Source organism: Cyprinodon tularosa, unplaced genomic scaffold (genome assembly GCF_016077235.1).
Source record: "Cyprinodon tularosa strain WSP-4 unplaced genomic scaffold, ASM1607723v1 ctg34, whole genome shotgun sequence".
Lineage (NCBI taxonomy): Eukaryota > Metazoa > Chordata > Actinopteri > Cyprinodontiformes > Cyprinodontidae > Cyprinodon > Cyprinodon tularosa.
In genome coordinates this window covers 1,979,764-2,006,593 of record NW_024039052.1, presented here as the reverse complement: position 1 = coordinate 2,006,593, position 26,830 = coordinate 1,979,764, and the positions used below count along the sequence as shown (strand labels likewise).

The window sequence follows — 26,830 nt, the reverse complement described above, 5'->3', positions numbered from 1 at the left end:
GAGTCATGATTTTAGGTCAGCCAGTTAAAACGCTTGTCAGTAATTCATAGTCCCCCTTTGGCCATGTTATATGGCATGACTGGAAAACCAAATTACAGTGTTTACGTAAGTTATCAAAGGAAAGGAAGAATTACTGTGTAACCTTATATTATATAACCGTATATTATAAGTGGGAAAACAGCACGACATGGTGTGGCAGGCAGCCTACTGAGTTTTACATTGAGGAAGTTTATGGACTTTAAATTGGGATGCAAACAGAACAGAACAGCATGTTAGGGGTATGCATTTAATTCCATGACCACATGAGAAACAGTTTACACTAGCTGTGAGGCAGGTGAGGAGAGGGGAGCTGAAAAGGCAATTGAAACAGCTCTGACATAAGAGCCACAGGGGAAAAAAAAAAACAAGAAAAGAAAAATACGTTTTTTTGGAGCATAGCAAGGAAAACTCTGGTCTCAGGCCTGAACTCAATACTCACTTCCTGAAGTCTGCTTCCGCTCTTACCATCTAGATCATAAGGTCAGCAGATGTCCATTAACTTACAAAAAAGTTTCATAGCTTTTTTGTTTTTCAAATTTCCTCACTTCACCACCACATTGTTCAAGTTAGTGTTATTGTTGTAGACCAACATGTATTTGTGAAAAATAATGATGCAGAAAGTAAAGGGTGCATGATTTAAAATTACATGAGGAATATAAATCTTAAAAAGTATTTTGTTCATTTGTATTTAGCCCCTGGAGTCAAATTTTTTGAAGCCTCTGAGTGCAGTTGGAGCTGGAACTCATTTCTAGTCCATCTGAGCTGAATATCAGCTTTATAATTAACCGTAAGAAAAGAAGTCGTTTTTAATCATTTTTATTATTATATTTCTGAGGGGAGGGTGGAGAGCAGCATTAATCAGTAATTCCGAATTGATGCCATTGTTTTAAATTGTTTCTTCATTTAATTTTCTTTTGCTCTGCAATTCTAATGCATGCATCAGCTTTAATCTAAACCAGCCTTTATGCAACATAGGCCAAATTCACTTACTTTTACCTTAAAAAGACAAAACAGCTTTTTTGGGTGGGGGGGGGGGACATCCAAAGTATACAGATAATATACAAAAACTAAACAAAAAAAACAAACAATTATTATATTTTTGTTGAAAAAGAATCTTCCTGAATATTTTTTTTTCTTTAAATGCTTTTTTGCGAGTTTCCTTGTTTAGTTGAGTGGAAGTTTGCTTCTCCAATATTACAGAATTCATTTCTAACCAAAAACATGAACAAAATGTGAGGCAAATTAGTAAAATTCAAAGATATCTTTATCATCAAAGGAAGCAAACCCTATTTAAATTTGGTAAAGATGATTGTTAAAAACCTTTGACTTGTGTGGGAATCAGGCTGGAGTCCCATGTCTAGAAGTGTTTAGACTTTACTACATTATGTTTTTCATTGGAAGCTCTGCTGATTGATTTCTTATGTTCTGAGTTGTTCCTCAAAAGCCCTTTAAAAAGGGGGTGTTCCATTCAATGTCTGATGTACTTCATTTGTCAAAGGTTCCTGTAGCGTGACTAAAGGGGAAGAACACCTGTGTGTACAGCTGACACCTCCTTTGGTCTTTTCAGCAATCTGGGGGTTTCAACATGTGTCTGTGAATGAATTTTCATTTGGGTGAATGTGAGACCCAGTAATGAGGTTTAAGCAGACTGTAGAGCTTATGGCTAAACTTTAAGCTTTGGCTTATTTGACGGCAGAGAACCCAAACATTATGGCCTAGAATTTGACTTAAGTATTTAGCAGCCAATCAGACCCAAAGAAGTATCATCTTACTGTTTAGGTCAGGAATAATTTGTTAATCCGTCACTGAAAGGCTGATGTATGATGGGAAACTCTACTGGAATGTTGCCCAGTAAGTCGAAACACATTGTTATTTCCTTTAAAGATGCTTTGGAGTAATTTCCCATAACCCTCCATCCTTCCCCTACAAGCTACTAACAGTAAATACCCTTTCAAGCTTTATTCTCATTGAGTTCTTGGAGAAGAGTCTGTAATATAAATGAATCAGCCCAAGGTGACCACCTTTCCACAGAAAAAAAAAACTGTATCTTAATGTTGTTATTGTGCATAGTTAGAAATCTATGAATGCTGCCAAAATCAGAGACAATATTACTAGAGGTGACTGAGAGATAAAAGAAAGAAAGCAGCACAGAAAAAGCAAATTGATTGTTTGTTTTCCCCTAAAGATGAAAGAACCCCCCCCCTCTCTGGGTGTCCTTCAGAGATGAGGAGAGTGTTACCACAGCTGGGCTGCCCTTGTTTAAATTCAATACAGGATCTCATGATGAAAACAGCCCAGATGACTTTTGACCAAGCAGGCTTTTGCAATGGTCAACAACAGTGCTTTAGCCCTTATAATTATTTGCTCTCAGAATCAATAAGCTCTGGCGATGTATGTGTGTGTGTGGCGGGATGGGGTTGGGGGGACTGGGGGGGCGTTTGGGATGTGTGTGTTTCTGTTGTGAAACGAAAGGTTGATCTTTCACCAGTGGACCCATCAAAAGTCGTTATCATGCTGTACTGTGATCCGACTCCCTGCAGAGGACAAAAAATGTAAACACACATGACAATTTTGATAGGTGGAATATTTCAAAGACTCATGTGTAATCCTTGAATGACATAACCAGAGCAGTATACTGTAAGGGTATAACACAATTTTAACGCAAATAGGGCTGCAACTAACAATTATTTTGCTAATCGATTAATCTGTCGATCATTTTTTTGATTAATCAATTAATAATCAGATAGCCAAAGGTTCTTTGAGGAAGACTTTTCACAAAATCAAACCAGATGAAACTAAAGGTTTTCCACTACAGGAGTTCTGGATAGAGCATGTTGACGGACGGAAACGTTTTTTTTTTTTAATTCAAAATGTTTTTCATATTTTTTTGACAATCTTGATATAATAACTGCTCTAAGTGGGTCACCCTGTCAGCTAAAGGCATGATTTAGACTCTCTATCCTCCAATTAATGATTAATCAATTAGTTGATTAATTGACAATTATTTCAATAGTCGATTAATCACGATTAATCCGATTCAATGTTTTTTTTATACTAAACACAAGTAAAATTAATATAATTTCCTGCTTTTTTATAGAGTACTAGCCATTTCCTCATCCTTAACAATCTTGACTTAAATGCTTCAGAAAAATAATCTATGTCAAAAACACTAAGAACAATAAAATCAAACAGCTTAAAACAGGTTAAAAAAAACAAGCTACTGTAGATAAAACCAGAAGTGTCAACATATTTTTAATTATAAAAACTTCCTGGAAAGAAAAAGAAATCAGAGCTATGAATTGAAATAAACTAATTGTACTTGGTTGAGGTGTGGGCACAAAGAGAAGCTTGGCCAGCCCGTTATTTACCATAGAAGCAGGGGTAGGTTGACTTTCCAGCCTTAGTGATGTGGTGTGAATAGAAAAGCTTATAAATCTGCTTTAAAAACTTTAAAAGGGAGTAAAAGCTTTAAAAATAAATACAAGATAAAGATTAAACAGACAGGAAGCAGCATCTTGTCAAAATAAAATGGGGTAATGTCTTTTTATATAGGATTGTTAGTTAAAGGCAAGCTGCTGCATTTTAAACACATTAGAGTTGACAGAGGGACACTGATATAGAGAAGGTTAACAGCTAACAGATTCTGGAACTGATAAAACTATAAAATGCCTTCTCTAGGTCACAATGGTTAAAACAATGGTTGACATTACCAGATGATGACAGCCAGACTAAACTTAAGGTGCAATTTGTTTGTCTAATTTCAAATCCTGGTTGACTATTTGCAGTCAGAACTTTTCTCATGTTTTTTTTTACAGATTGTTATTGATTTTTGTTTCAAATTTTGGGAAAAAGATGGTGCTACTGTGGAACAGGTTTATTCTAGCTCAAGGTTACACAATCACATACTCACCCATGTCTATTCAAGAACAGCTATTTTCCTGGGATTTCACTGTTCGCCCTTTAATGTATGACCTCCTGGAGGTGTGGTTGTATATTCCATACACTCTTTGCTGGAGATTTGTGTGATTCACTGAAAGGATGTCTCCTGAGGTCAGTGTAAAGCCCACTAACAAACAGGTCCATAGATTTGCTGGCTTATTTGTATTTTAGAACATTTTGCTCCGGTTTCTTAGCAACCCACGCTAGAGGTGACCATTTAAAACCTACATCCCATGTTGACTACTGGATAACAGGACCCTGAAGCACTCCACAGGATCAAATGAGGGGACTCAAGGTCCCTGGGTGATTCAACATTCCCTCTTTGTAATTACTTGGCCTATGAAACCTGCAAGCTCAAATGCAAGTCCAGCATCCACAATAAAGTCACATCAACAAAAGCACAGTGTTGTTACTCACCTATGATGACAGACAATATCTAAGAGTTTACTCTTGCTTATTAATTCTCCAGCTTGTCTGTTTATAGATGACAAGAGAACTACTGACAGTAGGGGTGGTGTTATTTGGCTGTGGCGCCTCCTGTTTTTTCGGGTCATTGTAGAATACTGTGTAGAGGATATTGGAGTCTGAGGAACACGTAGAGCACAGTTAATTAAGACCTACAACAAATAATAGAAAGGTTTTATTCCCGCCATATTAGGTGAATAACCGGGGGTACTGCTCTATTAATCCACCCTGTGAATGGACACCATTATTTTTAGCAATTCATGGGACACTTTTAAAGCAATATCCCTAAAAGAATGTGGTCTTTAACTGATGACTGTACAGACCTTTTATGGAAATGTGTTTTTTTACTCTATAAAACAATATACGACATAATAAAACAATAACTATTTGCTTTCATTTACTATGTACATGAAATAGAGCCCCTTTGAGACTATTTAAATTGTCTTTATATGCCAAGTAATGTTTAAACAGTGTTTTTCTACAATAGATCAAAAGGAACTGGAATGAGTCTTTGTTGAGTTTATAGAATAAATTAGCTACTCATTTAGTGGTTTAGTTCATAAACTTTAGCTGTTGCAGAAATAGCTTTAGATTTTAGATTTTATGCTTGTTGACTTAGAATTGGATGCTGTGAATATGTGACTGTATTTTGTAGCGAAATACATATGGTCATATGTGAAATGTCATTGCATAGAATTGGATATCCTACCTATACTTTTGTACTCAGATTCTTTTTAATTGAAAATATATTTCTGCAAGAGTAAAAAGAACAACATAGCGTGCTCCTTCCCCCACTTGTTTCTGTGAATTGCTGGATGCTTCCATTGAATATAAAAGCAATATTCAACCGACAGCAGATGGACAGAAGGATGTGCCCTTTTTCCAGAGAGCAGTGGGAATTTATTTGTGTTAATTAGTAATAAAATTCCATCAACCATCCATCCATTAATCTATCCATCATATATCATCATATCATACCATAACATTAACAGTATTTTCCATAAAAAAAAAAAAAAAAAAAAACATGCATCTAGAACATTTCTTTGCGGGGGGGAAAAAAAAGCAATAACCTTGACAGGTTGGGACAGTTAAAATGATGCATATGGTGTAAGGTACTCTGCCAATATTGTGCCTCCAAGTCATGGAATTATAGTTTCATTTTAGAGTAGCAGAGAAGATCATTTCTTTTGCCTGCATCTTCTTCACATGCTGATTTCTATCTTAAATATCTAAATTGACTGAACTAACATGGCAATTTTCCCTCAAATTGTGAGGGAAAGGAAATTGTTTGGTTATTAATAGATTTAAACATACTTAAGTGATTAAAAAGTTGATTGGAAATATGTATTCCAGAGATTCAATTCTTCTGCTACTACAGAAATCCCTTCGAGTTCAAACTCGTCATAACATAATTTTCATGTCTCAGTATGTCTCCCAGATATCTCTGAACTATAAAAAACAGATCTGCTTCGCCCCTTGGATACAAATGTTTGGTATTTATCAGCCATCCCATTTGTCTTTTAGGTATTGCTGATTATAATTTAAGCTTCTCGTTTGCTCACATGTGAGGAATTGCTAACTCAGAGACAGATGGAATGTTGGACTATTTTGGGCATGAAACATCAGATGTTGTGGTTTTTGGGCAGACTTAGAAGAGGGGTCTGTGTGTTTCCCCTGGCAGTCTGTCTAGTCGAAGTTGACTGCTCACTGTGAGTGGGTGTCTGTATACAATTACCTCCATAAAGGAAAAGAATGGCTGCCCTGACAGTCTCTCCAAGTATGACGACATCTATAGTAGTGTCTGTTGCTTCTGTTTTTTGTTTTTTTTTTGCCAGGTGTTCTAACGAATAATTTACAGCTTTTTTTTGACTAGATGATTCATTTTGTGGTAATACAGTATGGTGAAAGAAAGCTTATGCATTTTTATTAGCCTCCCATTTTATAGCATGTTGTTTCTTCTTTAAAAGTCTGACAACTGCTAAGTGCATCTATCAGGCTTTTTAATATTTATTATTATTACTAGGATTAAATGGATTACCTATGTATGTCATCGTTTTTGTTTTTGGAAAATCTGGCCAAACTGCTCACATGATTGGACTAATCATATGAGCAAATAATGGGGAACCCCGATAATTTAAAGTACCACAAAACTAGGGCTGAAACGTTTAATCGGATTAATTATCATTAATAGATTATTGAAATAATAATCGGCTAATTTAGTAATTGATGAATCCTTAACTGGAGTATAGAGATTCTAAAGCATGCCTTTAGCTGACAGAGCAACCCACTTAGAGAAGCAATTATATCACAATTGCAAGAAAATATATAAATATAAGTTTTAAAATGCATTTTGCTTTTTACATTTTTTACAAAGGTTTTGTATTTTCAAATTACTGTTGAAAAAATGTCTTGAGTGCTTGCAGTTTTCTTCAGTTGTATATTTTTCAGAGTAAGTGTTTTCCCTCCCCTACATATTGCTATGCATGGTTAGAGGGGTCACAGAAAGGGTAAAAAAATGTTTTTCTACAAGAAAGAAGAAATCAGCCGTTTAAAACTATTTTTCATCCTCCTGTGTCGTATCACTGTGGAATTGGAGCAATAATGCCTAAATCAAAAATCTTACTAGTTGTTAATGATGTCTTTGATTATTTCAGTAAGTCTAAAAAACAAATAAAAGAAACATGCTTTTAATTTTTAAAGCAATAGACTGTATTACATTTGGTTGTGAAATGTGTTGGTAAATACTGTACCACTTTATCAGCATATTATTGTAAATCAGGATAATTATACTTTGAGAATCTCATACAGGTCTATGACTTGCTCAAAATGTCCCCCCCTTAGAATCAGAAAAATCTTTATTAGTAGGTAGTTTTTTAAAGGTATGAGGAATTTGCTTTAGTGAGGAGCATGCTACGCATAAACAAGCATAAATACTTGCATGTGAAAATACATAACATGGAATAAACAAATGAAGTGGTATAGAAATAATAAGAAAATAGTAAAAATTGTACAACTTTATATATATATATATATATATATATATATATATATATATATATTTATATATGTATTATTTTCTTTGTGATCTCATGAATTAAAGACATTGGCCACTATTTGTCTCCTTTGCTGACTTTTATACAGACAAAGAGGCTGAAGTAGGAATTTATCACCCTGGTAGAGCGCAGCCTGGAGAGCTGAGTGCTTCAGCATGATTCACTGCTTCTGATTGCTGGCGCTTTATGTCATGGTTTTCCCCAACTTCAGTTGTCTACGTTTTTTCCATTCCATTGACCCCTTGGAACAACATCTGGTGCTACACTTTATTTGTGTTTATTTAAGGGAAACATTTTCCACATCAAGTTTTTGACCACGTTGTTGCAGTAAATTTGTAAAGATTATGAGAGCTAGCCTTTTTCTTGCATAATCCATATTTATTAACTTGTTGTAAATTCTTTAAGAATATATTGAAACAAAAAGAGACTTTAGTCCAAAACTATTACCGTAAGAAGCAATCTTTTGGCTACTGCTTAAAACTTGGCCAAAAATGTGCTGACTTGTGTATGAAGGAGTTGTTGTGGGCAGAGCTGGGTAAGAGGGTTTGGCACAAGGAGCAGTATATGAAGAGGGGGCTGAGTGAGTGGGAGCCTGCCACAGAAAAGTGGGTTGGTTAAAGGATAGAGTCACTGTCGGGACAGGCACATGGTTCGGGGGAAGACAAAAAGAGGAAGGGAAAGAGCTCGGAGCTGTGGATTTGACTTCAAACTGCCAGCTGTATTCAGACAGTGAACAGGAATGCGGCTCAGCGTGGGAATGAAGATGTTCTGACAGGCTGAGAGACACTCTTAAGTCTTGACGGATGTATGAGCTGCTCTGGCTGTATGATGAAAATATCCCGTGAGTACGCAGCTATTCTTCACTAGAAGGAAACTAGTGTGTCAGCTGATTTAAAGGCTTTCGAGTGATGGGTGTAATCTTGTATTGTTTTTTCGTTTTTTTAAAAGAATGTGTTTAAAAGCTGATTGTATCTTATTTGTTTTTCATTATTAAAAAATAAAGTTAATGTAAGTGGAACTCGATAATCACAGCTTTAAAACTTCTCTGCTCTAACACCATTAAAGGGTTGGTTTTTGTGTTGGGCGCTGATTTCCTCCCCCCTTTATATTATCTACTTTTGTAGTTTAAGTAGGAAATGGAGCCATCTACAATAAGTATACGTACTTTTCTAATTTCTGCATATTGGCTATTGTAAGTTATTTTACTTTATTTTTGTCCTTATTTATATAATCTTTTATAACAGCAGACTTGCTAGAATGAGACATAATTATCATAATCAATGGAAATAAAGTTTGATATAATTTTTTCAGATAATAATACACAATTAAAACACATTATACTAAATCCTTTTAAAGTTTGAGCAGAAATGGGTTTGTTGGCTATTGACAGAATGACCTCAAGTAGAAAAACTGAGTCACCTGGGTATTGATCCGGAGTAGATACAAAGTCCGCACTTTGGAAATGTTTGTGCATTAATAACCAGTCATGTTAAGAATTCTTAATACTTGGTAAATGGTAAATGGCTTGTACTTATATAGTACGTTTTCAAGTCAGGAGACTTTATCAAAGTATTTTAGGCTACATTCAGTCATTCACCCATTCATGCACACTCACACACTGATGGTGGCAAACTACATAGTAGCCACAGCTACCCTGAAGCTGATGCAACAGAAGCGAGGCTGCCGTACACTGGTGCCACTGCTGATCACCATCAGCAGGCAATGCAGGTAAAGTGTCTTGCTGAAGGGCACAAAAAAAACTGAAAGGCGGAGCGTGGGCACGAACCGACAACCCTTTGACTTCAGGGCAAACTCCTACATCCAACACCTCTTACAATAGTACAAAAATGATTGTTCTGTGACACTAAAATACAAATAATATCCATGAGCAAGAGCAGAGGGTGAATAGCGTTATTTTGATCTCATAAGATGGTCTTTTTATTAGGCCCGAGCAGCTCACCGCTGCGAGAGCCTATTGTTCCTGTATCGTTTGTTATTAGGCCCGAGCAGCGAAGGCTGCAAGAGCCTATTGTATCTGTACTATTTCTTATTATTATTATTATTCTTTTAGCACTTTGAACGCATTTTACGGGGACTTCGCATATTCAAAAACTCAGGAAAACGTGGCAGTAAATTGTCCCCCGCGTGAAATAGCCGGTCTGTAATGGAATCCAAAATGGCCGCCCCCAAATTACGCCACAGCGCCCCCTAACGTGAGTTGGGGGAAACTGTAAGTCACAGAGATCTGAAACTTGGCACACCGGTAGATCTCCTCAAATCATGAAAAAAAGTCTCTTGGAGGTATGCCCTAAAACCCACAGGAAGTCGGCCATTTTGGCTCAAAGTGCGATTTTTGGCCATTTTTCATTTTCGCTCATGTCGAACTTTAACGAACTCCTCCTAGGGATTATGAGCTATCGGCTTCAAACTCGGTCATTATGCAGTTAAGGCATTGGAGATTAAAAGTTATCAAAGGTTTTCGTTTTTGAGCATGTTTAAGGGGTCCCCAGGGGCCCCGAAGTTAGGGTACTTTTGGAGAATTTCAAAGTGGAATAACTTCTACAAAAAAAGTTCAAATCAAACCAAGATTGGCAGTAAGGAGCCCCTTTGGATGCTTGACCATACTGGATGGTCAAATGATGACATCATCTAAGCCCCGCCCCCTTAGGGAAGAAAGTCGCTTTTTTTACTTGGGAGGATCCCTTTCAGTCATTTTAAACACCAGCACCTTGAAACTTTGTCAGATGATAGAAAACATGTTGGTCTAACTTCGTTTAAAGCACAGAGAGTCTGAGGTAAATGGTGTTGCCGTGGCGCCATGGCAAAGTGAGGCGTTTCGCCATGAAAATACGATTGGCTCTCATTTCCTCATTATTAATCAGATCTGCACCAAAATCACAAGAGATGATCCTAGTCCAACTCCAAACAGGAATCCAGAGCAATATTTTGTGGGCGGGGCTTAATTTCACTACAGCGCCCCCTAGAAATAACAAACTTCAAACCACCAGCCCCAAGCTGTTTTTAGTCCTAGAATATTGAAACGTTGAACACATTTGCATCTCATCAGGCCCTAACTAAAAGCCTCTTGAAGCCATGGTCTAAACCCCACCGGAAGTCGGCCATTTTGAATTACAATTTACTCTATTGTGAAAGCACTGACCTTTTTTCAAAAAATTGTATAAAATCAGCCTTTTATCCAAATGAGCTAAAACTTTCAAAATACGTTCTTTACAAAGCCTGCTGTGAGCTGGTTACAATAGCAAAGCGCTTCTTTAAAGTCCGTCACTCTGATTTTTCAAAAGTTTGCGTTCTCGCCTAATAGTTGGTCAAGTGGACAGATAATGCCAGGAAATAATTCAGCCCCTAGCCATGCTCGTTCCTAGGATAATGAAACTTGGCACACATCTGTATGAGCCCCCCACCTACAAAAAGTTTCATTGGAGCCATGGTCTAAACCTCTCATGAAGTCGGCCATTTTGAATCAAACGGCACCCTCATGAAAATAGAATCACTATGTTAAAATATTTCTAAAAAATCAGTCGTTTTCCTAAGAGAGCTAGGACTTTTGGAATATATTCCTCTAATCGCTATTTGTTTGATGGTAAACACAGCATAGCTCTTCTTAAAAGTCCGTCACTCTGATTTTTCAAAAGTTTGTGTTAACAGGAAATTTTTGTATCTCAAAAAGTTTTATAGCAATCCTAGCCAACTTTGGAAAAGTTATATATCCTTTGATTATAGAAAATACTACCAAGTTTGGCGTGAATCTATGCATGTTTGAGCATCTTATGGGGTTTTCAACTGCCGCAGTATAAGGCATTCACGTTTAAAGATTTTTCTTTCTTTTAATTATTTAGTAAATCATCTAAAAAAAATCTAGGACATGCAAAATGTGTTCCTTAACATTTGTGATTTTTTTCTGGATTTTATTGCAAACTATGGATTTTTAATGATTATTTTTGTTTTGAGTAGAGTCGGCCATTTTGAATTACATTTTACCGTGTTGTGAAATCACGGACCTCTTTTCAAAAAATTGTATAAAATCAGCCTTTTATCCAAATGAGCTAAAACTTTCAAAATACGTTCTTTACAAAGCCTGATGTAAGCTGGTTACAATAGCAAATCGCTTTTTTAAAGTCTGTCAGTCTGATTTTTCAAAAGTTTGTGTTAACAGAAAATTGTTGTATCTCAAAACGTTTTATAGCAGTCCAAGCCAAATGTGGAACAGTTATTTATCCTTTGATTATACAAAAGACTACCAAGATTGGCGTGAATCTATGCATGTTTGAGCATCTTATGGGGTTTTCAACTGCCGCAGTATAAGGCATTCACGTTTAAAGATTTTTCTTTCTTTTACTTATTTAGTAAATCATCTGAAAAAAATCTAGGACATGCAAAATGTGTTCCTTAACATTTGTGATTTTTTTCTGGATTTTATTGCAAACTATGGATTTTTTATGATTTTTTTTGTTTTCAGTAGAGTCGGCCATTTTGAATTACATTTTAACCTGTTGAGAAATCACGGACCTCTTTTCAAAAAATTGTATAAAATCAGCCTTTTATCCAAATGAGCTAAAAGTTTCAAAATACGTTCTTTACAAAGCCTGCTGTAAGCTGGTTACAATAGCAAAGCGCTTCTTTAAAGTCTGTCAGTCTGATTTTTCAAAAGTTTGTGTTAACAGAAAATTGTTGTATCTCAAAAAGTTTTATAGCAATCCTAGCCAAATGTGGAACAGTTATTTATCCTTTGATTATAGAAAAGACTGCCAAGATTGGCGTGAATCTATGCATGTTTGAGCATCTTATGGGGTTTTCAACTGCCGCAGTATATGGCATTCAAGTTTAAAGATTTTTCTTTCTTTAAATTATTTAATAAATCATCTAAAAAAAATCTAGGACATGCAAGATGTGTTCCTTGACATTTGTGATTTTTTTCGGGATTTTTTTGCAAATTATGGATTTTTAATTATTTTTTTTGTTTTGAGTAGGGTGTATTACCGCTAACCGTGGAGTTTGGCAGGGCTGTTTCTCCATCTTTTGAACATATACTTTTGACCCACCACCTGAGATGGCCGCAGCATCTATCTCACAGATGAGATTCATCCCAGATATTATATTTTATCCCTAGTTTAACCCTTCCTGACCAAAGCTGTGGTTTTCTCCGGCTGGTCCAGAGGTGAAGCGTGGCGCCTTTTCCGCTGGCTGAGAAGGAGCAAGGGGGCGGCAAACTTCTAACTTGCTGAGCCTCGATTTAAGACATAAGGGGTCAAAAGCAATCAAAAGAGTTTTTGCTGTGACAAACCATGTGGGCGTGGCCAAGCATCAAAATCAGACCCTGTGCCGTTAGAGTATGACTAAACTGCCTCAGGCCCTGCTTTTATTAAGGATTATTAAATTTGTATAGCCCAACACGATGTTCAAAAAAGTATATTGGAGCCATGGTCCACACCCAACAAGAAATGGGCCATTTTGGATCAAAGATACCATTTTCTTTTTTTAGGTCATGACATATCTGAGTGAGGGGCTCTTGGTTTTTATTGAGTTTGAGACTTCAAATTAACTTTACATGGACTATAGTCATAGCAAATTAAAAGTTATCAAAATTATTATTCCACATGGGAGCATGTGGGCGTGGCTAAGCATCAAACTGTTAACTCCAGTCATCCAAAGCCATGCTTTTAGGAGGAGGAGAAGGATAGTGAGGATGAGAAACAAACAGCAGTAGGAGATGCAGTGAGAGCAGCAGCAGGAAGAAAAAATATGCAGACAAGGAGCACAGGGGGAGGAGGATGATTAGGATGAGAAACAGCAGAAGGAGAATGGAGGAGGATTAAATGAAGCAGGATAAGGAGGATGAAGAGGATCAGGAGAAGCAGCAGTAGGCAGGGGATAAAGAGAAAGAGCATCAGCAGGATGAGGAGAAGGAGATGCAGCAAGAGCGACAGCAGGATGAGAAGGAGATACAGCAAGAGTGACAGCAGGAGGAGAAGGAGACACAGGAAGATAAGCAGAAGCAGGAGGATGATGAGGAGAAGCTCCATTAGCAGGAGGATGAGGAAGATGAGGAGAAGCTGGAGGAGGAGGGGGATGAGAAACAGTGGCAGCAGCAGAACGAGAAGGAGGGGGAGGATAAGAGAAGCAGCAGCAGGCATAGGCTGAAGAGCAGGAGCATAGGCTGGGAAGGATCGTGGAGGTGGAGGTCGCTTGGTTCCCGCGGTCGCGACATACCAGGCGGTGCGAGCTGCGAGGGCCGCCCAATGCCACTTGTGGCTTTAATTAGGCCCGAGCAGCTCACCGCTGCGAGAGCCTATTGTTCCTGTACCGTTTATTCTTTTTCTTTTTCTTATTTTTCTCCGCTTAAAAGAAACGGCTTTTTGGAGGCTTTAGCATGTTCAAAAACTCACCAAACTTGGCAGTAAATTGTCCCCCTAGTGAAATTTACGTATGATAATGGAATCCAAAATGGGCGTGGCCAAATGCCTCTACAGCGCCCCCTAACGTGAGTTGGGGAAAACCGTAAGTCGCAGAGATTTGAGATTTGGCAGGTGCATAGATCTTACTAAATCATGAAAAAAGTTACATTGTGGGTATGCTCTAAAACCTACAGGAAGTCAGCCATTTTGGCTCAAAGGCTGATTTTTGGCACTTTTTCAATTTTGTTGACGTCGAACTTTCGCGAACTCCTCCTAGGGACAGTGAGCCATCGGCTTCAAACTTGGCATGTATGCAGATAAGGCATGTGAGATCTAAACTTATCAAACTTTTTGAGTTTTCCAGCATTTTAAAGGGGTGTGGCCAGGCCTCGAAGTTGGCGTACTCGCCAACATTTTCAAAATGCAATAACTTTTACATATGAAACTGAAATGACACGAAACCTGGTAGTATCATTCCTCTCTGAGTTCCCAACAAAACTGTATATTAAAACTTTTACATAATTGAAGCCACGCCCCCTGAGAACCGGAAGTCACGTTTTTTACTTGGAATGGTCCCTCTCTGTCCTACTTGACCTCATCAACCTAAAACTGTGTCAGCAGACAGACAACATGTTGTCCTAACTTCGTTTAAGGCACAGAGAGCTTTAGTCAAATGGTGTTGCCGTGGCGCCATGGCGAAGTGAGGCGTTTCGCCATGAAAATACGATTGGCTCTCATTTCCTTATTAATAATCAGATCTGCACCAAAATCACAAGAGATGATCCTAGTCCAACTCCAAACAGGAATCCAGAGCAATATTTTGTGGGCGGGGCTTAATTTTCCTACAGCGCCCCCTAGAAATAACAAACTTCAAACCACCAGCCCCAAGCCGTTTTTAGTCCTAGAATATTGAAACTTTGAACACATTTGCATCTCATCAGGCCCTAACTAAAAGCCTCTTGGACCCATGGTCTAAACCCCACCGGAAGTCGGCCATTTTGAATTACATTTTACTCTGTTGTGAAAGCACTGACCTCTTTTCAAAAAATTGTATAAAATCAGTATTTTATCCAAATGAGCTAAAACTTTCAAAATACGTTCTTTACAAAGCCTGCTGTAAGTTGGTTACAATAGCAAAGCGCTTCTTTAAAGTCCGTCACTCTGATTTTTCAAAAGTTTGCGTTCTCGCCTAGTAGTTGGCCAAGTGGACAGATAATGCCAGGAAATAATTCAGCCCCTAGCCATGCTCATTCCTAGGATAATGAAACTTGGCACACATCTGTATGAGCTCTCCACCTACAAAAAGTTTCATTGGAGCCATGGTCTAAACCTCTCATGAAGTCGGCCATTTTGAATCAAACGGCACCCTTATGAAAATAGAATCACTATGTTAAAATATTTCTAAAAAATCAGTCGTTTTCCCAAAAAAGCTACGACTTTTGGAATATATTCCTCTAATCGCTACTTGTTTGATGGTAAACACAGCATAGCTCTTCTTAAAAGTCCGTCACTCTGATTTTTCAAAAGTTTGTGTTAACAGGAAATTGTTGTATCTCAAAAAGTTTTATAGCAATCCTAACCAAATTTGGAACAGTTATTTATCCTTTGATTATAGAAAAGACTGCCAAGTTTGGCGTGAATCTATGCATGTTTGAGCATCTTATGGGGTTTTCAACTGCCGCAGTATATGGCATTCAAGTTTAAAGATTTTTCTTTCTTTAAATTATTTATTAAATCATCTAAAAAAAATCTAGGACATGCAAGATGTGTTCCTTGACATTTGTGATTTTTTTCGGGATTTTATTGCAAACTATGGATTTTTAATGATTTTTTTTGTTTTGAGTAGAGTCGGCCATTTTGAATTACATTTTACCCTGTTGTGAAATCACGGACCTCTTTTCAAAAAATTGTATAAAGTTAGCCTTTTATCCAAATGAGCTAAAACTTTCAAAATACGTTCTTTACAAAGCCTGCTGTAAGCTGGTTACAATAGCAAAGCGCTTCTTTAAAGTCTGTCACTCTGATTTTTCAAAAGTTTGTGTTAACAGGAAATTGTTGCATAATAAAAGGTTTTATAGCAAGTAGCCAGATATTGCCAAGTTTGGCGTGAATCTATGAATGTTTGAGCATCTTATGGGATATTCAACTGCCGCAGTATAAGGCATTCAAGTTTAAAGATTTTTCTTTCTTTGAATTATTTAATAAATCATCTAAAAAAGAATCTAGGACATGCAAGATGTGTTCCTTGACATTTGTGATTTTTTTGGGGATTTTATTGCAAACTATGGATTTTTAATGATTTTTTTTGTTTTGAGTAGGGTGTAATACCGCTAACCGTGGGTTTTGGCAGTGCTGTTTCTCCATCTTTTGAATATATACTTTTGACCCACCAACTGAGATGGCTACAGCATCTATCTCACAGATGAGATTCATCCCCAGATATTATCTTTTATCCCTAGTTTAACCCTTCCTGACCAAAGCTGTGGTTGTCTCCGGCTGGTCCAGAGGTGAAGCGTGGCGCTTTTTCCGCTGGCTGGGAAGGTGCAAGGGGGCAGCGGTCGCTCACCTCCCGCGGTCGCGATAGGCCGAGCGGAGAAAGAGGAGGATGAAGAGGAGCAGCACAGGGTGATGAAGAGGATGAGGGGAAGCAGCAGCAGGCATAGGCTGAAGAGCAGGAGAATAGGCTGGGAAGGAGCGTGGAGCCGGCGGTCGCTTGGTTCCCGCGGTCGCGACATACCAGGCGGTGCGAGCTGCGAGGGCCGTCAATACCGCTCGCGGTTTTAATTAGGCCCGAGCAGCTCACCGCTGCGAGAGCCTATTGTTCCTGTACCGTTTGTTATTATTATTATTATTTATTATTTTTCTCCGCGTAAAAGAAACAGCATTTTGGAGGCTTTAGCATGTTCAAAAACTCACCAAACTTGGCAGTAAATTGTCCCCCTAGTGAAATTTACGTATGATAATGGAATCCAAAATGGGCGTGGCCAAATGGCTCTACAGCGCCCCCTAACGTGAGTTGGGGAAAACCGTAAGTCACAGAGATTTGAGATTTGGCAGGTGCATAGATCTCACCAAATCATGAAAAAAGTTACATTATGGGTATGCTCTAAAACCTACAGGAAGTCGGCCATTTTGGCTCAAAGGCCGATTTTTGGCACTTTTTCAATTTTGTTGACGTCGAACTTTCGCGAACTCCTCCTAGGGACGGTGAGCCATCGGCTTCAAACTTGGCATGTATGCAGATAAGGCATGTGAGATCCAAACTTATCAAACTTTTTGAGTTTTCCAGCATTTTAAAGGGGTGTGGCCAGGCCTCGAAGTTGGCGTACTCGCCAACATTTTCAAAATGCAATAACTTTTACATATGAAACTGAAATGACACGAAACCTGGTAGTATTAATCCTCTCTCGGTTCCCAACAAAACTGTATGTTAAAACTGTTACATAATTGAAGCCACGCCCCCTGAGAACCGGAAGTCACGTTTTTTACTTGGAATGGTCCCTCTCTGTCCTACTTGACCTCATCAACCTAAAACTGTGTCAGCAGACAGACAACATGTTGTCCTAACTTCGTTTAAGGCACAGAGAGCTTTAGTCAAATGGTGTTGCCGTGGCGCCATGGCGAAGTGAGGCGTTTCGCCATGAAAATACGATTGGCTCTCATTTCCTCATTTATAATCAGATCTGCACCAAAATCACAAGAGATGATCCTAGTCCAACTCCAAACAGGAATCCAGAGCAATATTTTGTGGGCGGGGCTTAATTTTCCTACAGCGCCCCCTAGAAATAACAAACTTCAAACCACCAGCCCCAAGCCGTTTTTAGTCCTAGAATATTGAAACTTTGAACACATTTGCACCTCATCAGGCCCTAACTAAAAGCCTCTTGGACCCATGGTCTAAACCCCACCGGAAGTCGGCCATTTTGAATTTCATTTTACTCTGTTGTGAAAGCACTGACCTCTTTTCAAAAAATTGTATAAAATCAGCCTTTTATCCAAATGAGCTAAAACTTTCAAAATACGTTCTTTACAAAGCCTGCTGTAAGCTGGTTACAATAGCAAAGCGCTTCTTTAAAGTCCGTCACTCTGATTTTTCAAAAGTTTGCGTTCTCGCCTAATAGTTGGTCAAGTGGACAGATAATGCCAGGAAATAATTCAGCCCCTAGCCATGCTCGTTCCTAGGATAATGAAACTTGGCACACATCTGTATGAGCTCTCCACCTACAAAAAGTTTCATTGGAGCCATGGTCTAAACCTCTCATGAAGTCGGCCATTTTGAATCAAACGGCACCCTTATGAAAATAGAATCACTATGTTAAAATATTTCTAAAAAATCAGTCGTTTTCCCAAAAGAGCTAGGACTTTTGGAATATATTCCTCTAATCGCTACTTGTTTGATGGTAAACACAGCATAGCTCTTCTTAAAAGTCCGTCACTCTGATTTTTCAAAAGTTTGTGTTAACAGGAAATTGTTGTATTTCAAAAAGTTTTATAGCAATCGTAGCCAAATTTGGAACAGTTATTTATCCTTTGATTATAGAAAAGACTGCCAAGTTTGGCGTGAATCTATGCATGTTTGAGCATCTTATGGGGTTTTCAACTGCCGCAGTATATGGCATTCAAGTTTAAAGATTTTTCTTTCTTTAAATTATTTATTAAATCATCTAAAAAAAATCTAGGACATGCAGGATGTGTTCCTTGACATTTGTGATTTTTTTCGGGATTTTATTGCAAACTATGGATTTTTAATGATTTTTTTTGTTTTGAGTAGAGTCGGCCATTTTGAATTACATTTTACCCTGTGTATAAAATAGTGTATAAAATTAGCCTTTTATCCAAATGAGCTAAAACTTTCAAAATACGTTCTTTACAAAGCCTGCTGTAAGCTGGTTACAATTGCAAAGCGCTTCTTTAAAGTCTGTCACTCTGATTTTTCAAACGTTTGCGTTCTTGCCTAATAGTTGGTCAAGTGGACAGATAATGCCAGGATATAATTTTCAACTGCCGCAGTATAAGGCATTCACGTTTAAAGATTTTTCTTTCTTTGAATTATTTAATAAATCATCTAAAAAAGAATCTAGGACATGCAAGATGTGTTCCTTGACATTTGTGATTTTTTGGGGGATTTTATTGCAAACTATGGATTTTTTAATGATTTTTTTTGTTTTGAGTAGGGTGTAATACCGCTAACCGTGGGTTTTGGCAGTGCTGTTTCTCCATCTTTTGAATATATACTTTTGACCCACCAACTGAGATTGCTACAGCAAATATCTGACAGATGAGATTCATCCCCAGATATTATCTTTTATCCCTAGTTTAACCCTTCCTGACCAAAGCTGTGGTTGTCTCCGGCTGGTCCAGAGGTGAAGCGTGGCGCTTTTTCCGCTGGCTGGGAAGGAGCAAGGGGGCAGCGGTCGCTCACCTCCCGCGGTCGCGATAGGCCGAGCGGAGAAAGAGGAGGATGAAGAGGAGCAGCACAGGGTGATGAAGAGGATGAGGGGAAGCAGCAGCAGGCATAGGCTGAAGAGCAGGAGAATAGGCTGGGAAGGAGCGTGGAGCCGGCGGTCGCTTGGTTCCCGCGGTCGCGACATACCAGGCGGTGCGAGCTGCGAGGGCCGTCAATACCGCTCGCGGTTTTAATTATTATTATTATTTTTCTCCTTACAAATAAAATGGCTTTTTGGAGGCTTTATCATATTCCAAAACTCACCAAACTTTGCGGACGCATCAGACCTGGTGAAAATTTACGTATTTTAATGGCCCCGTGAAAGTTGCCAACCAAATGCCTCAACGGCGCCCCCTCAAAATTTTCAAAATACCCTCCCCATTGACCTTTTTTTCTCATAGAGACATGAACATTGGCACACTTGTAGAGCGTCCTCACACTTACAAATAAGTCAATTAACGTCATACTAAATTATGCTCAGGGAGTCCGCCATCTTGGATCAAATTTCAAATTTTGACTGTGATTTTGCATTTTTAGCCTCTATATTTGATCGAACTCCTCCTAGGGACGGTGAGCCATCGGCTTCAAACTTGGCATGTATGCAGATAAGGCATGTGAGATCTAAACTTATCAAACTTTTTGAGTTTTCCAGCATTTTAAAGGGGTGTGGCCAGGCCTCGAAGTTGGCGTACTCGCCAACACTTTTCGAAGCGCAATAACTTTTACATATAAACGTGAAATGTCACGAAACTTGGTAGTATTAATCCTCTCTGGGTTCCCAACAAAACTGTATATTAAAACTTTGACATGATTGAAGCCACGCCCCCTGAGAACCGGAAGTCACGTTTTTTAATTGGAATGGTCCCTCTCTGTCCTACTTGACCTCAACAACCTAAAACTGTGTCAGCTGACAGACAACACGTTGTCCTAACTTCGTTTAAGGCACAGAGAGTCTGAGTTAAATGGTGTTGCCGTGGCGCCATGGCGAAGTGAGGTGTTTCGCCATGAAAATACGATTGGCTCTCATTTCCTCATTTATAAGCAGATCTGCACCAAAATCACAAGAGATGATCCTAGTCCAACTCCAAACAGGAATCCAGAGCAATATTTTGTGGGCGGGGCTTAATTTCACCACAGCGCCCCCTAGAAATAACAAATTTCGAACCACCAGCCCCAAGCCGTTTTTAGTCCTAGAATATTGAAACTTTGAACACATTTGCACCTCATCAGGCCCTAACTAAAAGCCTCTTGGACCCATGGTCTAAACCCCACCGGAAGTCGGCCATTTTGAATTACATTTTACTCTGTTGTGAAAGCACTGATCTGTTTTCAAAAAATTGTATAAAATCAGTATTTTATCCAAATGAGCTAAAACTTTCAAAATATGTTCTTTATAAAGCCTGCTGTAAGTTGGTTACAATAGCAAAGCGCTTCTTTAAAGTCCGTCACTCTGATTTTTCAAAAGTTTGCGTTCTCGCCTAATAGTTGGTCAAGTGGACAGATAATGCCAGGAAATAATTCAGCCCCTAGCCATGCTCATTCTGAGGATAATGAAACTTGGCACACATCTGTATGAGCTCTCCACCTACAAAAAGTTTCATTGAAGCCATGGTCTAAACCTCTCATGAAGTCGGCCATTTTGAATCAAACGGTACCCTTATGAAAATAGAATCACTATGTTAAAATATTTCTAAAAAATCAGTTGTTTTCCCAAATGAGCTAGGACTTTTGGAATATATTCCTCTAATCGCTACTTGTTTGATGGTAAACACAGCATAGCTCTTCTTAAAAGTCCGTCACTCTGATTTTTCAAAAGTTTGTGTTAACAGGAAATTGTTGTATCTCAAAAAGTTTTATAGCAATCCTACCCAAATTTGGAACAGTTATTTATCCTTTGATTATAGAAAAGACTGCCGAGTTTGGCGTGAATCCAGGCATGTTTGAGCATCTTATGGGGTTTTCAACTGCCACAGTATATGGCATTCAAGTTTAAAGATTTTTCTTTCTTTAAATTATTTAATAAATCATCTAAAAAAAATCTAGGACATGCAAGATGTGTTCCTTGACATTTGTGATTTTTTTCGGGATTTTATTGCAAACTATAGATTTTTAATGAATTTTTTTGTTTTGAGTAGAGTCGGCCATTTTGAATTACATTTCACCCTGTTGTGAAATCACGGACCTCTTTTCAAAAAAGTGTATAAAGTTAGCCTTTTATCCAAATGAGCTAAAACTTTCAAAATACGTTCTTTACAAAGCCTGCTGTAAGCTGGTTACAATAGCAAAGCGCTTCTTTAAAGTCTGTCACTCTGATTTTTCAAACGTTTGCGTTCTTGCCTAATAGTTGGTCAAGTGGACAGATAATGCCAGGATATATTTTTCAACTGCCGCAGTATAAGGCATTCACGTTTAAAGATTTTTCTTTCTTTGAATTATTTAATAAATCACCTAAAAAAGAATCTAGGACATGCAAGATGTGTTCCTTGACATTTGTGATTTTTTTTGGGGATTTTATTGCAAACTATGGATTTTTTTATGATTTTTTTTGTTTTGAGTAGGGTGTAATACCGCTAACCGTGGGTTTTGGCAGTGCTGTTTCTCCATCTTTTGAATATATACTTTTGACCCACCAACTGAGATTGCTACAGCAAATATCTGACAGATGAGATTCATCCCCAGATATTATCTTTTATCCCTAGTTTAACCCTTCCTGACCAAAGCTGTGGTTGTCTCCGGCTGGTCCAGAAGTGAAGCGTGGCGCTTTTTCCGCTGGCTGGGAAGGAGCAAGGGGGCAGCGGTCACTCACCTCCCGCGGTCGCGATAGGCCGAGCGGAGAAAGAGGAGGATGAAGAGGAGCAGCACAGGGTGATGAAGAGGATGAGGGGAAGCAGCAGCAGGCATAGGCTGAAGAGCAGGAGAATAGGCTGGGAAGGAGCGTGGAGCCGGCGGTCGCTTGGTTCCCGCGGTCGCAACATACCAGGCGGTGCGAGCTGCGAGGGCCGTCAATACCGCTCGCGGTTTTAATTATTATTATTATTTATTATTTTTCTCCGCGTAAAAGAAACAGCATTTTGGAGGCTTTAGCATGTTCAAAAACTCACCAAACTTGGCAGTAAATTGTCCCCCTAGTGAAATTTACGTATGATAATGGAATCCAAAATGGGCGTGGCCAAATGGCTCTACAGCGCCGCCTAACGTGAGTTGGGGAAAACCGTAAGTCACAGAGATTTGAGATTTGGCAGGTGCATAGATCTCACCAAATCATGAAAAAAGTTACATTATGGGTATGCTCTAAAACCTACAGGAAGTCGGCCATTTTGGCTCAAAGGCCGATTTTTGGCACTTTTTCAATTTTGTTGACGTCGAACTTTCGCGAACTCCTCCTAGGGACGGTGAGCCATCGGCTTCAAACTTGGCATGTATGCAGATAAGGCATGTGAGATCCAAACTTATCAAACTTTTTGAGTTTTCCAGCATTTTAAAGGGGTGTGGCCAGGCCTCGAAGTTGGCGTACTCGCCAACATTTTCAAAATGCAATAACTTTTACATATGAAACTGAAATGACACGAAACCTGGTAGTATTAATCCTCTCTCGGTTCCCAACAAAACTGTATGTTAAAACTGTTACATAATTGAAGCCACGCCCCCTGAGAACCGGAAGTCATGTTTTTTACTTCGAATGGTCCCTCTCTGTCTCACTTGACCTCATCAACCTAAAACTGTGTCAGCAGACAGACAACATGTTGTCCTAACTTCGTTTAAGGCACAGAGAGCTTTAGTCAAATGGTGTTGCCGTGGTGCCATGGCGAAGTGAGGCGTTTCGCCATGAAAATACGATTGGCTCTCATTTCCTCATTTATAATCAGATCTGCACCAAAATCACAAGAGATGATCCTAGTCCAACTCCAAACAGGAATCCAGAGCAATATTTTGTGGGCGGGGCTTAATTTTCCTACAGCGCCCCCTAGAAATAACAAACTTCAAACCACCAGCCCCAAGCCGTTTTTAGTCCTAGAATATTGAAACTTTGAACACATTTGCACCTCATCAGGCCCTAACTAAAAGCCTCTTGGACCCATGGTCTAAACCCCACCGGAAGTCGGCCATTTTGAATTTCATTTTACTCTGTTGTGAAAGCACTGACCTTTTTTCAAAAAATTGTATAAAATCAGCCTTTTATCCAAATGAGCTAAAACTTTCAAAATACGTTCTTTACAAGGCCTGCTGTAAGCTGGTTACAATAGCAAAGCGCTTCTTTAAAGTCCGTCACTCTGATTTTTCAAAAGTTTGCGTTCTCGCCTAATAGTTGGTCAAGTGGACAGATAATGCCAGGAAATAATTCAGCCCCTAGCCATGCTCATTCTTAGGATAATGAAACTTGGCACACATCTGTATGAGCTCTCCACCTACAAAAAGTTTCATTGAAGCCATGGTCTAAACCTCTCATGAAGTCGGCCATTTTGAATCAAACGGTACCCTTATGAAAATAGAATCACTATGTTAAAATATTTTTAAAAAATCAGTTGTTTTCCCAAATGAGCTAGGACTTTTGGAATATATTCCTCTAATCGCTACTTGTTTGATGGTAAACACAGCATAGCTCTTCTTAAAAGTCCGTCACTCTGATTTTTCAAAAGTTTGTGTTAACAGGAAATTGTTGTATCTCAAAAAGTTTTATAGCAATCCTACCCAAATTTGGAACAGTTATTTATCCTTTGATTATAGAAAAGACTGCCGAGTTTGGCGTGAATCTATGCATGTTTGAGCATCTTATGGGGTTTTCAACTGCCACAGTATATGGAATTCAAGTTTAAAGATTTTTCTTTCTTTAAATTATTTAATAAATCATCTAAAAAAAATCTAGGACATGCAAGATGTGTTCCTTGACATTTGTGATTTTTTTCAGGATTTTATTGCAAACTATAGATTTTTAATGAATTTTTTTGTTTTGAGTAGAGTCGGCCATTTTGAATTACATTTCACCCTTATGTGAAATCACGGACCTCTTTTCAAAAAAGTGTATAAAGTTAGCCTTTTATCCAAATGAGCTAAAACTTTCAAAATATGTTCTTTACAAAGCCTGCTGTAAACTGGTTACAATAGCAAAGCGCTTCTTTAAAGTCTGTCACTCTGATCTTTCAAACGTTTGCGTTCTTGCCTAATAGTTGGTCAAGTGGACAGATAATGCCAGGATATATTTTTCAACTGCCGCAGTATAAGGCATTCACGTTTAAAGATTTTTCTTTCTTTGAATTATTTAATAAATCACCTAAAAAAGAATCTAGGACATGCAAGATGTGTTCCTTGACATTTGTGATTTTTTTGGGGATTTTATTGCAAACTATGGATTTTTTAATGATTTTTTTTGTTTTGAGTAGGGTGTAATACCGCTAACCGTGGGTTTTGGCAGTGCTGTTTCTCCATCTTTTGAATATATACTTTTGACCCACCAACTGAGATTGCTACAGCAAATATCTGACAGATGAGATTCATCCCCAGATATTATCTTTTATCCCTAGTTTAACCCTTCCTGACCAAAGCTGTGGTTGTCTCCGGCTGGTCCAGAAGTGAAGCGTGGCGCTTTTTCCGCTGGCTGGGAAGGAGCAAGGGGGCAGCGGTCACTCACCTCCCGCGGTCGCGATAGGCCGAGCGGAGAAAGAGGAGGATGAAGAGGAGCAGCACAGGGTGATGAAGAGGATGAGGGGAAGCAGCAGCAGGCATAGGCTGAAGAGCAGGAGAATAGGCTGGGAAGGAGCGTGGAGCCAGCGGTCGCTTGGTTCCCGCGGTCGCGACATACCAGGCGGTGCGAGCTGCGAGGGCCGTCAATACCGCTCGCGGTTTTAATTATTTTTGTTGTTGTTGTTGTTGTAACAAGAGTCAATGGGCAGAACTAAAACAAATGCATATAATAAGTTAAGGCTAGAGTGGGATAGGACGCAGAACCTCAGCTCTGTCGCTCTTATTGTGTCTGTGGCACTATATGGGCACCGGGCATTTAATACAAGATTTCAATTAAATAGATTTAAGCTATTTTTGACAATTTTTCTCTTGCTCTTTGAATAAACATGAAAAACATATATATATATATATTTTTTTTTTTTACAAGAAATAGAAAAGAAAAAAATATCTAGGTATAGGATGATATAAGGGTGTAAATCCTCAAGTGGGAATTTTGACCAAGAGCTGACAGACGCCATATTTACTTGTTGAGTTATATAACGTGTTCTTTACAGCGAATGTTTCATAAGCTGAATTGCATAGGAACGCGTCACTCTTTGCCCTCTTTTGCTTCAACCACAAGCAGCTTTTGACATTTTTTTCCATTGTGTTGCAGCCAAAGTGGGTTTTATTTCTTTGTAAAATAGTAATTCTATACAATAGACAGCTTTAAAGCTTTAGGTTGTGAAGAGCAAACACAACTTCTCATTCTTTGGCACGATGCCCTCCCCAGGCTTTTATCTAGAGAGATTTCCTTAGAGAGAGGATGAGAGGACAGAATGTCTCACTATTAGGTTACAGAATGCAAACCAGAGGGATTCCCAGATTGTGTTACTGTTTCTCAGTGGTCCAACCTTAGGTCCTAGGACACAGGAGAGCCTGAAAACGCTCTCACTATGCATTGCAGTTGAATAATAAAGAGCTAATATTATTCACCTGGGAGGGAGGTCTAGAAGAGCACAAAGCCTTTAGCTTGTGCTGACGCAGGTGGGGACACAGCAGAGTGTCTCCTGGCAGCAAACACATGTGGACTTATCTCCCAGTTCAGGGGTAAACAGCAGACATCCAAGGACACAGACGGCTGTTAATATTTATTCAGTTGTTACTCAGTCTGCAGACCAAAGATAATGCTCTTTTATTTTTTGATGATATCGAAGCAAAGCAGCGCAGGTGAGTCTGAAACCTATGTATTGACCTTTTATATAGTTTCCTTTAATGATGTGAGACTGTGCAACAAATGATTGTGGTGTTTATTGCAGCTCCTGTGTGTTTAGAGATGAGGCTTTGGATGTGTTTGTCAGCTGATAAACTTGAATGCAGTGTTTGTGCGTCTGTCAACAATTCAGAGATGCTTCATTTCATGAAAAGCATTTGTGCAAAGAAAAATTTTTTTTGAATGGAATATTGTTGGTAGCTTTGTGACTTGGTTCTGATAAGAATCATCACCAGATATTATTGCTGTAGCTTTTGCCTTCTGGTGTTTATTATAACATTGCTTTATATCACCCTGTACCGACAGTATTTGTTGTGGTCTGTAAAAACACTTAAATGTTTGATAAATGGATTGAAATCAAGCCCCCTCCTTAATGAATTATATTCAGGGGGAAAAAAGCCCTACACTAGTGTTGTTGTTGATCCAAACAGTACAATCCTGTTTTTAGAATGAAACAATGCCTGATACTGAATAATATAGATTAGGTATTAAGCATTCTCTTGTTTTTAAAGCAACTTTTTTTTTCAAATAGTCAACCTTATTG

General features: G+C 38.6%; 1 protein-coding gene across 8 annotated transcripts in view; it reads left to right on the top strand.

The window, feature by feature from the left end:
- The window catches only part of stard13b (StAR-related lipid transfer (START) domain containing 13b), a 96,097-nt gene that overhangs the window by 53,876 nt on the left and 15,391 nt on the right, over positions 1-26,830 (top strand). The window contains exon 1 of one of the 8 annotated variants that reach the window (XM_038294449.1): positions 8,093-8,337. The exons of 6 other annotated variants lie outside the window; for them this stretch is intronic. In XM_038294449.1, the coding sequence (XP_038150377.1) occupies positions 8,304-8,337 (34 nt within the window). In that variant the 5' untranslated portion in view covers positions 8,093-8,303. Of the gene's footprint in view, positions 1-8,092; positions 8,338-26,089; positions 26,244-26,830 lie in introns of those variants that run through there. One more of the 8 variants, XM_038294448.1, reaches the window with a different exon arrangement.